The following is a 14,004-nucleotide window of genomic DNA, read 5'->3' as shown; positions in this document are numbered from 1 at the left end:
AAATGCTGCAGCCGAAAAGCATCTCTGGTGAGTCTTCTCAGGGCAAACAGGAAAAGGGTTTAAATGTTTAAAAAACATTGAAACCACATAATGAAAGACCACACTGTCTATCTGAGAATATTGACTCAGATTGATCAAGAAGACAGTCTAATGAAAGTGCCTTTGGGCATCTATGTAAAAGAGATCACAGGACTTGGAAAGGAAAGAACATTAGATTATCGTCAGACTTTTCCACAGCCATGCTTTACACCAGAAGTAAATGGAATAGCATATATAAGATGCTCCAGGAAAGGAAGCAGGATTCTAGGATTTTGTACCCAGTCAGGTTTATTTGCAAGTACATAGAACACAAACTGATAAACATGCAAGAACTCAGCAATTTTCCCCCTGAGCCCTTCCTGAAGAATCTGCTAAGAATGACCTACTGACAATCAAAAATGGCACGAGAGACCTTGGCACGAGGATTGGTAGTGAGCATCCTCCATGTACCCATAAAACCAATAGAAGGTGAGGGCTTCAGGAGAGAGAGTACGGTGCCTAACAGCGGTGTGCGCTGCCAACATGGCATTGCAGACTTTCTGCCTTAGGGGGACTGGGCTCTTTCACAGCTGGGAGCTTCTTCCTGATCTCGTAAACTTGGGGAGCTTGGGAATGGCCCCCTGCCTCTGGAAAGCACACTGTTCTCAGCACCCAGCTAAGTCATGCCTCGTCATCTTGTCTAAGAAGAGAATTAACAAGATGAGGACCCAGGCACCCTCACTCACCCTTGGGTTCCCTGGTTTCGAATTTATTATCTTGTTTCCTTTTTAACACTTTGACAACAGAGGCATGGCCCAGAGGGTTCCTCTGTTGCCCATTCCGTTGCTCCAGAGGTCTGTGCTACAAAGCCTCAGTGCTCAGAGCCCTTTATTTCTTCCTGCTTCTAGAGAAGGAGAGAGGGTAGATGTGGGCTGTTCCTCCCTAGCCCTTCATCCAGGCGGGGCAGGAGCAGGGATCCCCAGACACAGAACGTGGTTTCCCCGATGGATGTCTCCACCAGGCCAGGAATGCGCTACACAGATCCTCCATGCTCAGGCGCTGGACACAGAGTTGCTTTTTATAGTCTTGAGATTTGTAATCCTACTCTTTCCTCAACACCACTGAACTCCCAACAGTCATTAGAATCACAGCGGATGAGAGCTACAGGAGACTGAAGGGGAGGAATGGACCCAGAGGATGCCAAGCCTGCATTGCAGAGCTCGGGAGGACCCCTTCCTCCAGGCCCAGCCCTCAGCTCCCACAGCCCACCCCCACCACCCAACCCACTGCTTGCTGCACCCTTGCATGGCCACCCTGCTCCAAAACTGGCCCTGTGCCCAGCAGCAAGCACCTGCCACAATCTCAGGTGTGTGAGAAATAGCAATTTCCTTATTTTCTTTAAATCACCTTAATTTGGCTTCACAACCCCTATACTAACAAGGTGATTTAAACTCAGTCCTTCTTGCCAGTCCCCACCCCTGCCCCTAGATATCGTCAAGGCCCCAGTTCCCAGGTAGCACCAGGCTGCAGAGATATTCTGGGGGCTGGTGCCCATGAAGACCCCCCAGACCTCCAGGGCCTAGGGGCTGGATGCCCGCTGCTCAGGGGCCACTGACCAGTCTCTCCTCCCAGGCTCAAGGACTCTCTCCTTCCTCTCGTCCTTCTGAGGCTGCCTCCCTCCAGGATGCCAGGCCTTTCCTTACTCTTTCTGTGCCTCAGTTTCCACTACTATGGGATGAGGTCATTACAGCGAATGCCTCACTAAATCGCTGTAAACATTAAGCGAGTTGCTGGATGGAGCACCCCAGGCTGCACCTGCACGGCGTTCAGCTGCTCCCAGCTGGCGTGTGGTCGGCGACCTTTGGTGATTCTTGGTGTAAAACCATCACCTCCCTCTCTGCTTTTTTCTTCATGTGGTGCTCTGCCTCTGTGCATGTCTGTCTCTGTGTCCAAATTCCTCCTTTTTTATAAGGACACCAGTCCTGTTGGATTTAGGGTCCACTCTAATACCTCATCTTAATGAAATCTACAACAACCCTATTTCCAAATAAGGTCGTGTTCTGAGATGCTGGGGATTAGGACTTCCACATAGAATTGCAAGGGGATTCGATTCCACCTGTCATGCAGCCCCTGTTTGGTTTTCTGCCCCTTGTTCTGGGTTTCCTGGCATTTGCATGCCCTCTATCCCAAACGCCTTTTCATCTGCCACTTTCTTCTTCCCTCCCCTGTGGAAGATCTGATGTCTGTGCAGGGAATCCTGAGCTCTTCAAGCTCCGAATGCATGGATGGGAAGGGGCATGGCTTGTACGCGGGGCTACTGCAGACACAGGAACGTGCTTTCAGTGCGAGTCTCAGAACTTGGCAGGCAGCCCAGGCTACTTGTGTCCTTGCCTCTGTTAGAACCAACACCCACTAATTCAACTGAATATAATTTGTTTAAACAAAATCTGTTAGGTTCTAGAAAATATGGTGCGTCTGGAGATTAATACGGGTTTAGATAAGCAGGAAAATTGGGGTCACTTTCCTGTCACCTTTAATGTCATGTTTACTGGCAATGAGCGCTGGATTTAACGGTTGTTGCAGGATCTCTTTCTATTCTAGTGGAGGCTAAATTAACCACTCTTGTATTTATTACCTGCTCATTAAAAAGTGTGGTATCTGAAGCTGTAATAGATGCTTTCATTATCGCTCATTCTCCCAACCAATACCCATTGTCCTTGCCAAGGACTTTTTTTATGTGGAGGCTCTGAAAGGCTGCCCCCCACCCCACAACAAAACAGCAGTCACTGTCTGAATTTTAACTCTGATTTCCTTAGCATTTGAAAATGCTTAAAAGCTTGGGATATTTTCAGTGTTTCCTACACACATCAATGTGCATATTGTACTTGCCGTACACGTGTAGCAGCCGAAGCTCTGCAGGACCAGGACTTGCTATAGAAAGAAAGCATCAGGGAAAAAAATCCAGACACGATGATTCATTCATTGAATATTTTTACTCCAGATTCAGATACAAATCAAGAGAGAATCATATGAACCTATAAAGGTCCGTCCTCATGACAAATGGAGACAGCCAAACTAATTTTCTTGGTGACCTTATCTAAATTAGTTAGAAAATAACACTTCAGATTTATGACTAGTTACAATTAAGCCCTTTGATATCTTCTAATTAAACCTGTAAAGATTTATTTCTAGATTATTCCTTTGGTAATCTCTTAAAAATATAAAAATGTAAATGAATATTACCCTCAAAACGGAGATGTTTCTATTTATTCTAAATTAGACTCATATCCTTCCTTTCAAATGACTGCATTTTACACTCAGATTTACACTGCTCCAATACAAATTCTACATTTTTTGTAGAATTTGATCTTAAATAACTTATTTTTAAAGTTTGCACAAATGTTATACCTAATCTCTTGGAATGTAAATAAAGCAAAGCCCCCTCTATTTCAGCCTTTTTTGTGTGTCCTTCTTTTTAGCACTTTGCCCCATTTCACGTAACTCAATATTCAAATGTTGTTTTAGGAAGTATTAGGAGGTTAATATAATAGTCAACATAATTCCCAGTTTACTCTAGCTAGTAGAGCAGGGCTTTCTTGCCTGGATAGTTTTTCTTCAAACCTTTGTCTGAGAAAAGAGGTGTTCTTCATAATGACTCTCCTAATAGGATTCTGTTTGCTCTGAAATGTTAAATTTGTATTCTCTGATCGTTTTTGCAGACCAAAATTATGCAGCTCAGACCAGCGCTGTTTTCTATTTATTTTTCCTCTGTTTCTTTTCTCTCCAGGTGAGTACAGCTACCTGGGGACTACTCTTCGCCAGGTATCCATAGAACCCATGCCCTCCCTCCTGGATGTCAGACAGCTCATCACGTTGTACGGAATCTGGCCATTAGGTAAAGACTCGGCGTGCGCGGATGTGCCTTTTCCAAAGCAGCTTGCACCACTTGCTAGTTTGGACAGTGTGTTCCTGTTTGTCAGCAAAAGTGCACTGCAGCTTAACTTTTCCTTCTGAGAATTCTGAGTGGGCACAGTTTCATTTTGATAGTGTGCCCACGAGCACACAAAGTACTACTAGGGAGAGCACTTCTGCACCCTCTCTGTGTGTCTGCTTAGCAGTGCTGGGCTGAAGGACATACGGGCAGTGAGCTGGGGAGATAACAGGCAAAGCAAGTACCTGCAATTATGATTAATCGAATTAGAGAACGGGCTAGGGCTACCACTTGCCTTTTACCCACAGGCTCCTACTACTAGGTCCTAAACAGAGGCGGCCTTTCAGGAGTCAGTGCAAGTGTATTTCATGGATCTAAAGGATCACCTTTAAGGCCCTGCCAGTTTTCACCGAAGTCTACTCTCACTGCTAAATGAGGTTCAATTGTGACTTTTTTCAGACAGACACACTAGAGCTCTGTGGTGTGCAAGTGATGCAGGAAAGATGGGCTCTCCGTAACACAGATATCTGCGGCTCACGTTCGCTTTTTTCTCTTTTTTTTTTTTTAATGGCTTTGATATGTGTATGACCTGAATCACCTGGGGCAGGGACGGCAACTGCAGCCAGGAGTTTCAGTTCTGACAACAACTCTCAAATAGAAGTCACATTCTGTGTGTTTAATTTGCTTTACAATGAGATGGGGGTAGTTCAAACCCTTAGTGTTCCACTTTGACTTCAGAACTTAAGCCTATTGGCAAGAAATAGTTAATTCCTCTTCTAAATTAATGTCAGAAGTAGTAAATGGAATTTACTACTATAAATGGAATTTGCGATTAATATAATATGTGTGTGTGTGTGTGTGTGTGTGTGTGTGTGTGTATATATATATATTTTTATTTTTTTTTTTTAAATGGTGGCCACTGCCCAGACTAAAAACCCGGCCACTCAGCAGAGGACCTTGAGAACATCTCGTGGCCGCTTACATACCTGGCCAGGAGACACCGGCTGCAGCCTAGGGCTGGGTCTTAGACTCTGAAACCACCTTGGTAGAGAAGAGGAAGCCCAGGAAGTATCTGGTCAGCATCCACCTACCCTCCTGGAGGTATTGCTGCCACACAGAGATCATGGAGAATGAAGGGAGGAGGCGTGCTCACAGAGCAGAAACCATGTCCGCTGTTTCATCTCCTGCCAGACGCCTCCAGGTGGATGTGGTCCAGCTTTTACTGATTCATAAGCAGTTCCAAGATGCAGAGGCACTTCCTTGGAGTCACAGGGCTAGGAAGGGGCTAAACTGGGTTGAGGACACAGAACACTGGCCTCCTTGTTATCTCTTAATCCTCGGAAAGTTGAACAGGGCTCAAGTGCGAAAACTGGAACCATACTGTGTCTCTTGGTAGCTCTACAAGAGGGGCAGGAAGAGCTGTGGACACTGGCACATGTGTGTCCTGCCAACTCCTGGGCCCTCTGCCCACCTTTGCCCTCCCTGAGGTCAGCCAGGCCCCAGTTGAAGAGGCCTCCCTGGGACCACCCTTTTCACGTCTCTGGGTGACCTTGGTGACCACCTCCTTTCTCTGGAAGGCCACTGCCTGTGTCACTGCCACACACTCTCCCAGGCCCACTCACCCGCCCCTGCTCCTCTGCCTCCTGCCACCCCCTCCCAACCCAAGACTCTGTCCTCAGCACTGTTCTCTCCTCCTTCCCCCGCTCCCAGAAACCTCTCCCGGCCCCCTGGCTTCAGCCAGCAACCCTGGCACCTGCCGTCCCACACCACCTTTCAGGGCCCCTGACCGCTGGCTCCTCACCCCTCCCTATGCCAGCCTGGCTTCCCGGCCCCACATGAAGCCTGCCCACACACCCCCTCACTGCATGCTATCGTTCTGCCCGTTCCTCAAAAGCCAGCCCAGGTGCCACCTCCTCCTGGAAGTCCAGCCTGAGTCCCCCGCAGGGAGCAGTTTCTTCTCTGAGCTCCCTGTGGCTCTCCTGGACCTTCGCACTGCTTGCCTCCCGTTCTCATTATGGCAACTCAGGTTCAGCTCCGCCCCTGGCCTGAACTGTCCACAGCAAATCCTGAGTCTTTTCCACATTTGTGTCACTCCCCGCCACAGCCCCCACTCCCACGGGCCCCGCCCTAGCTCCCAGCCAGGGCCAGCACAGAGCAGCCTTTGATACCCAGGTGTCCAATGCAGGGCACATGAATGGCATCTCTCTCCTGTTGTGGAAAACAGCCTCTCCTTTATCCCGTTAGATTGCTGCAGCCCCTACTAACCACAAAAAAAGCACACTCATTGAATTACATTTTGAAGAGAATTTGCTCAAAACCATTTTCTGAGTTTATGTGGAGAATGGTAGGTAACCATAAGAATGACATGTCTAATCATCACTTAAAGTTTCTGTATCTTTTCAATATACAAGAAAAAAGAAAAGCATAATCATTTTATTGGCATTTAGAGATTATCAAAAAGAGCCCATTAAGTGACAGAACGCAAACTAACATGATAATAAATGATTTGATCGCAGCACTTTCCGGAATTTAATCCCATTCACTTTTCAGTTGCTTTGTGCCCAGTACCTGCTCTGCTTGTGTTCTCTGCAGTGGAGAAGACCCACACCCGAGGCCCCTTCTGGGCACTAAGGAAATTGACAGTGGTGGAGAACACAGGGCATGAACCTCCGAATGACTCTAATCATCCAAGTCACTTTATTACCAAGTGTCAGGTTAACTCTGCCGCTCCTGACAGCTAGAAACCAGGGCAGGAGAAAGAAGTTCAGGCTACTGCTGCCTGGATCTCCGTCTTCCCTTTATCTCACAAGAATCACTAAATGGTAGACAAGAGGGTTGCAAGGAAATAAACACTTAGTCAACCTTATCATCTGTGTCTCCACATTCCTCTTCCCAAGCTTGCAAAGAATTTAATGCTGCTGCTGACAAGCAGAGAAAGCACTCAAAAAAAAAAAAGGAAAGGAAAAAAAACAGCTAAAGGTAAGCTATTGCAGGAATGCTCTTTAAAAATTATGATTTTAGGGGAAATACTGATGTGGAGAGGGGGAGAAGAAGGGTATTAAGGACCCACAGAGACCCTATGGCTCCACCACGAGCCCTGACATACAAATTAAAAGTGTCACGGAGCCGGCTGGGATGGAGGCGTGTCTCTGGTTTGAAATGCTTTCGACACCTTTATCACTGTTGCAGAAAGTGGGGTCACACGATGCAGTTTTGACCTTGAGTTATCCTAGTTGAAGAACCACTGATTTTCTTGGCAGAACATTAGCACCTTTGCCTCTGCCTTTTTTAGGTTCTGCAGCAGTGCATGAGAAAGCTCCCTTGGTGAAATCGCTGCTGTTAGCCGGGCCGTCTGGGGTAGGGAAGAAAATGCTGGTCCATGCCATCTGCACCGAAACGGGAGCCAACCTCTTCAACTTGTCCTCCTCTAACATTGCTGGGAAATACCCTGGCAAAAATGGCCTCCAAATGATGCTGCATGCAGTCTTCAAGGTATTGATTATATTTCTTGGTTTCCAACTCTCCTCCCTTTCAAACTACATTTCTAAACCCTGCAGACAATTTCTGTTGGCAGACAAGCATGACTCTCTTACATTTCCTCATTGTCTACCCCTGCAAATTACTTCATTATTGCATATGGCCAAACACACACAATTAGAAACAACTTCTTTCTTTCCATAAGCACCCTACTGTGCCGTCCTGATCACCCTCCCTCTGCCACAGGAACCCTTCTGGAAATGCTTTCATGTCTCATTGAAAATTAAACCCACAATTGCTTTGTTTGGCCCACCTCACTTTAATAATTGGCATCAGGTAGAGATATTTGCATTATTTGGATTCTTCCTTACATGACATGAGTTACCAAGGTATGGCACCTTCTGTGCTTCTGTGCACTCCTCACACAGGTGTGATGGAGAAGCCTGCAGGCACCTAAGCCAACCAGAGTAATGTAAAGACGCAGTGATATCACAGGATCTGAGCAGCTCTGTGATCTTAGCTAAGCTGCTAGCTTCCCTGGGTCTCCATTTTATCATCACAAAATGAATGTGTTTAAAAGAACTTTGATACAGAATATTTTTTATTTAATACAAAGGCTTTACAAAATTTAATTTCTACTTGCTTGAGAACCTCCAGGTTAGCCTTATGCTATTCGTTTCAGTTAACTGCCATGCCAGCTTTTACTGTATCAAAACCTACTTGGTGGCCAACACTGTCCCATATTGGAGGCCAGGTGTTGGCTCTGTGTCTGCTTTCTGAGGGGCTGTAAAGCGTGAGAGATGCTCCGCAACGAGGCGGTTTACAGGAATGATAAATGGACAGGAACATCTCCTCCTTAGTGTCATGCTAATACACTAAGAAACAAGGGAGCGACAGTAGTAGGATTTCTTCCCTTAGCCACATGGTCCCTCCCACTGCAGCGACTCAGGACATGCCACTCTCCTTTTCTCTCGTGCTTGTAAGGAAGGAGTTCAAAGAGGAATCTGTGGAGTATACAATGTGTAACCACCATTTTCATGCACATATGATCATTGTACAACTTTTTTTTGAAATTTATATTCAAGTCATTTACCTATAGTTGATGCTTGAACAACACAGGGTTTGGGGCACTAATCCCCTGTGCAGTTGAAAATCCACATATAGCTTTTGACTCCCTAAAAATCTAATTACCAATAGCCTACTGTTGACTGGAAGCCTTCCCGATAACAGAAACAGTTGAATACCACATACTTTGTATGGTGTATGTATTATACACTGTATTCTTATAATCAACTGCAACAAAGAAAATGTTATTAAGAATACCATAGAGAAGAAAAAATCTATTTACTCTTCATTAAGTGGAAGTGGATCATCATAAAGGTCTTCGTCTATGTCTTGTTCACATTGAGGAGGCTGAGGAGAAGGAGGACGAAGAGGAGGAGTTGGCCTTGCTGTCTTAAGGGTGGCAGAGGTAGAAGAAAATCTACGTATACATGCACAGTTCAAATGAGTGTTGTTTAAGGATCAACTATACCTTTCATTTAGTTATTGGTTTCATTGGTTCATTTCATTGTTTAGGTTAATTTCATATTTTTTAGTATTTCAAAATTTCTGAGAATTTGGAGGAGCTCTCCAACTATATGCATTTCTATATTTCTCCCTGTAGTACTGTCAGTGGCTTCACATATGTTGAAGCACTGTTATGAGATACATCCATGTTTAGGACTGTTATGTCTTCCTTCCTGGTTGATTATTTTATCATTATGAAATGACCGTTTTTGTCCTGGAAATACTCCATGTCTTGAAATCTACCTGGTCTGATACTAATGGAGCCACATCAGCTTTCTTATGCTGAGGGTATATGGTATATTTTTATGCTGTTTTATTTCCAATATGTCTATGTCTTTATAGTTAAAGTGCATTTCTTATGGATAGCACACAGTTGGGTTTGCTTTCTTATTCAATCCGACAACATATGTCATTTCACTGGAGCATTTGCTCTGTTTATTTTAAATGCAATTACTTAAATGATTGAGTTAGGTCTACCATTTTCCTTTTTGTTCTCCATGTGTTCCATTCCTCTTTCGTTCAGCTTCTCTTTTCCTGCCTTCTTTTTGGTCTTTTTTAATTTTGTTTTTCAGTGGTGGCCTACGGATTACTGTAGTCATTCTTAACTTATCACAGTCTATGTAGAATTAATATGGTATTTTACATAAAATATGAGAATCTTGTGACAACATAATCCACTTGTTATCTCTGTCCTTCATTTTCTTATTATACATTTTACATCTATAAATGTTATATATACCACAATAGAATGCTATTTTGCATTTCAGTCATTTGTATTTTTAAAAAATTAAGAGAGAAGAAATACAGTATTTTATACATCTCCATGTATTTGCCATTTTTAGTACTCTGTTTGTTTCTATCAAGTTAAGTTTTCAACTGGTATCATTTCCCTTTCAGCTAAAGAACTTCCTTTAGCATTTATTTTAGTGTAGGTCTGCCGGCAACAAATTTTCTTGGCCTCTATTTTATTTATCTTAAAATATTTTTACATTGCCTCCATTTTTGAAGGATATTTTTGCTGGATATAGAATTCTGGGTTGACCTTTTTTTCAGCACTTTTAAGACATTATTCCATTGTCTTCTGGCCTTCTTTGTTTCTTATGAAAAGTTAGCAAATTTTTGAATTATTTATCTCCTGTGTGTAATGTGTAGATAAATAATTCTATCTCCTGTGCAATCTCCTGTGTCATTATTCTCTGAATAGTTATAAGATTTTCTCTTTGTTTTGATTTTCATCAGTTTGACTATGATGTGTCTAGGCATTCGTGTTTGGTTTTTGTTTTTGTTGTTGTTGTTGTTGTTGTATTTATACTGCTTGTAGCTCACTGTGTTCATTGAATCTGTAAACATATGTTTTAAATCAAATTTGGAAACTTTGGGCCATTATTTTCTCCAGTTTGTATTTACTGCATTCTCTGTCTCCTGTCTTTCTGAGGCTTTAATTATATACACATTTGACTGCTTGATATTGCTCCACAAGTCACTGAGGTTCTGTTCTTTCTAGTTCCCACACTGGATATTAATCTGTATTCAAATTTACTTACCCTTTCTTCTACCATCTCTAATCTGCTATTCAGCCCATCTTGTGGCTTATTTTTTATTTCTGATCTTCTTATCTTTTGCTTTTCATTTCTAGCATTTACATTTGCTTATTACTCGTTTTCATTTCTCTGCATAGTTTTCGTCCGCCCATTTCATACAACCATCTTTTTCCTTCAAGTCTTTGAACTTCATTGCCTTAGAGCCCTTATGTGCTCATTTCAAAATCGGGGTCATAATGGGGCCTGTTTGTATTTGACTGCTTTTCCCTTGACCATGTGTCACATTTCTCTGGTTTTTCATCTGATTGATAATTCTTGCTGTATATTAGACATTGTGGATGGTGCGTTGTGGAGCCTCTGAAGCAAGCGGGGTTCTGTTCTAGCGGGCAGTTAAATCACTGGCTGATCAGCTTGAACTTGCAGAGGCTTCGTTTTCCATGTTATTAATATGGGTCTATTTTGACTTTGTCTGTGGTCCAAAACAAATCTCTCAGTCCTGGAATATGGTCTTTACTCCAAGGTTTCAATGGAAAGCCTGTTTACCAAGCTCCTCTGACTTGGCAGTAGCTGAGGAATGTGCTCCGTTCGTTTAGTTTTTCATCTATTGCTTTTCACTGAGCTTCTTAGACTCTTCCCCCACGCAAGCACACATCTAAAATTAGCCAATGATTTGAAGGTGAGCTGGAATTTGAAGCCAGGCAACCTGACTTGTGGCCTCCATGTGCTTAACTACCAGTAAGCACTAAGTTCTTCAGAGGAAAGGTAAAATGAACCCATCCTCTTGCCCAAAAGAACACCTAAATTTGTTCAATCTAAACATCAAATTTTGTTGACATTTGACATTGTCAAGTAACAGAAGCACATAAATATAAAAATATTAGTGTTTTGTGAGCATCCACATATCCCAGACTGTTCCATACATCACTATGTATTAAGTCATTCAGTCCTTACAACAACTCTATGAGGTAGGCATTATCATTATACCCATTTTTCTGATAAGAAAACTGAGGCACAAGTCATTTGAGTAATTTTCTTGGTTGCAGTGCAATAATAGGATCTCACACAGCCTGGCTCCAGAGCCTCCAAGTTTCAAAACTGCATTATACGGCCAAGTGGGGCTGAGTTAAGTATCCGTTTTCCGACCCACCAAACAGTGTAGTAGCTCCTGGGTGAATCTAGGACAGAGCAAGGATGTGATCTTTCTGTTCTCACTCTAGAAAAGTCTTTGTTCCTGCTGCTGAGAGATTTTGTCTTCATACCAGATAAGCGACCTTTGCATCTGTTAGAATGATCACAGACTGACATTGTGTGGACCGCAAAATGCTGGGTGTCAAATTATTAAAATGTGGAGCACCACATTCACCCACCTGGGCCACTTCGTGTCAGAGTGCCTGACACACACCTCATTAAGCTTCACCTTTCTTGTGTATATAACTGATTAATGAAAGACCCAGAGGTCTCAGGAGTGGGAGCCATTCAATTAAAAATTGTGTGCAGTGAGGCCACCGTGTCCCAGTGTGACTGACAGAGCAGCTATCTGCATTGCAAAGAAGTATTTGCTTTTCATTAACCACAGGCAAGTGGGACAGGACGCTTGCGCTGGTACGTTGGCGGCAGGAAGCTGGAGTGCCTGACTGTGCCGTGTGAGCCGCAGAACACGGGCCGTGGCTCCAGGGCAGCAAAATACGGTTCGTGGCATTTGCGGGAGAAGGTGAAATAACAGAAGGGCCTGATTCCTCATGGAGTCTTCCTAGAGAGCAGTCCTGTTACCAAGTTAATCTCGAGAGGCTAAATCAGGAAACGACTGGGAAATACGCGTCATTTCTCACTTCAGGCAGGTCGTATTCGCCTCACTCACAGCACCGTGGAAGCACGCAGGGAAAATGAGTCTCTGATTTGTTGCACAACCGTAAGTTCAAATCCATTTTGTGATCATTGCATTTGGAGGATTTCTTTATTTTACACACAGTAACTAATAGAATAATGAGTGCGGGGTGAGGGGAAGCGTTTCCTTTTTAAGAAATGCGTTTACAAGTAAATGACTATTATTTCAGATTCCCTATACTACTAAAGCTATACATAGAAAAGAATATACTTATCTCGGAAATATAAGGAATATTTGCTAACCAATTAATAAATATTTGACAAATGATGAACATGCAATAAGCATTTCACAGGTAAAAGAATTTATAAGGCAGGGCTGTTGCCCATCACCCACCCCAGGTACCAGTCTCCTTGAGTCTGTATAACAGTAAATCAGGGCACAGAGGAGCGGGAAGGGCTTTTTCTGACCTCTGCCCTGGAGTCAGGCACACGCTAAGGCGTTTTACACATACTTTCTCTCTTAATTGCATCAAAGCTCTCATGAGGTAGGAATTAACATCCCCATTTTACAGATAAGAAATCTGACACTCAGAGTGCTGAATTTCAACAAAAATGCAAAAGAACCAGAGGACTGACCTCTGGATTTCAGTCCAGGTTGGGCCCCAAGACCATCGCATGGCCCCCCAGCTGGCCTCTGGGGAAGCCTCGGCTCCGCGTGCCCCTCCCTGGGGGAGGCTGTGCCCTCCACAAGACACAGGGATAAGGCTCTTCCTGGGCCAGCGAGTCTGCTGGGAGTATCCCAGTGTGAGACGGTGAAGCAACTGAAGGCCATTCTGCTTCTTCCTGCATCCCCCTTGCCAGTGAGACTGCCCCCCACCCTCCAGACCTCTCATTAGAGAGGCAAGGGGAGGCCAGGGCAGGGCGCAGGGTAGGAGGCTGGACCAGAGGACGCTTCAGCGGCCCCCTTGGTCCTGGGCAAGGGTCCTCTCTGCCCCCGGAGGTTCGTATGTTCTGCTTTCCTGCCCTCTGCTTGGCGACCTGGCGCCTGAGGGCTGAGTTAGAGTGAGGACCTGGGAGAATGGGGCCGAGGCAGTGTCTGCTGTAGAACACGTGGCTCACAGGGGTCTGCAGCATCTGGACAAAAGGGACCCTCAATGCCCTTGTGCCCCTGTACCACCCACCTAGCTCAGTACCACCACCCGGCTCCTCGGTGGGCTCACAGCCAGCAGCCTATGGCAGCACACCAAGGGCTCTCGCCCAGATGTGGTGTGTGGTGGTGTGGACGGCGAGTCTAGGTGTCCGCAGGGGCGCCTGGCCAGTTTCTGTAGCTCGTAGAAGGAATGTTCCTCATAGAAGACTTCTCTTCCTGATTAATAACCCAGACAAAGACATTGCTGCTATTTGTGGATGATTGTATTTAAAACACACACACACACACACAGATGTACAATTAGTGTAATAAATATGTTAGTCTCATTTTACAAGGTGGATATCAGTAAGGATAATGCAAGGCCTACACCTGGCCACCAAAACAGGGCTGATCAAAAGGAGGGGGAGAGGAAAGAGAGGAGCAAGGACGGGGAGAGGGACGCAGCATTTAGCGACTCCGGTGCAGCCTCAGGTGTGGACATGGTGGGAGGCCAG

The 14,004-nt window shown here is 44.6% G+C and overlaps 1 protein-coding gene across 3 annotated transcripts in view; it reads left to right on the top strand.

The window, feature by feature from the left end:
- IQCA1 (IQ motif containing with AAA domain 1) overlaps window positions 1-14,004 on the top strand; it is a 182,471-nt gene that overhangs the window by 134,982 nt on the left and 33,485 nt on the right. For all 3 annotated transcript variants that reach the window (XM_011980286.1, XM_011980285.1, XM_011980284.1), the window contains 2 exons: window positions 3,806-3,913; window positions 7,242-7,441. In XM_011980286.1, the coding sequence (XP_011835676.1) occupies window positions 3,806-3,913; window positions 7,242-7,441 (308 nt within the window). The remainder of the gene's footprint in view (window positions 1-3,805; window positions 3,914-7,241; window positions 7,442-14,004) is intronic.

Source organism: Mandrillus leucophaeus, unplaced genomic scaffold (assembly GCF_000951045.1).
Source record: "Mandrillus leucophaeus isolate KB7577 unplaced genomic scaffold, Mleu.le_1.0 Scaffold21, whole genome shotgun sequence".
Classification (NCBI taxonomy): domain Eukaryota; kingdom Metazoa; phylum Chordata; class Mammalia; order Primates; family Cercopithecidae; genus Mandrillus; species Mandrillus leucophaeus.
The sequence above is the reverse complement of the archived record's forward strand: the minus strand, read 5'-3'. Positions and strand labels throughout refer to the sequence as shown.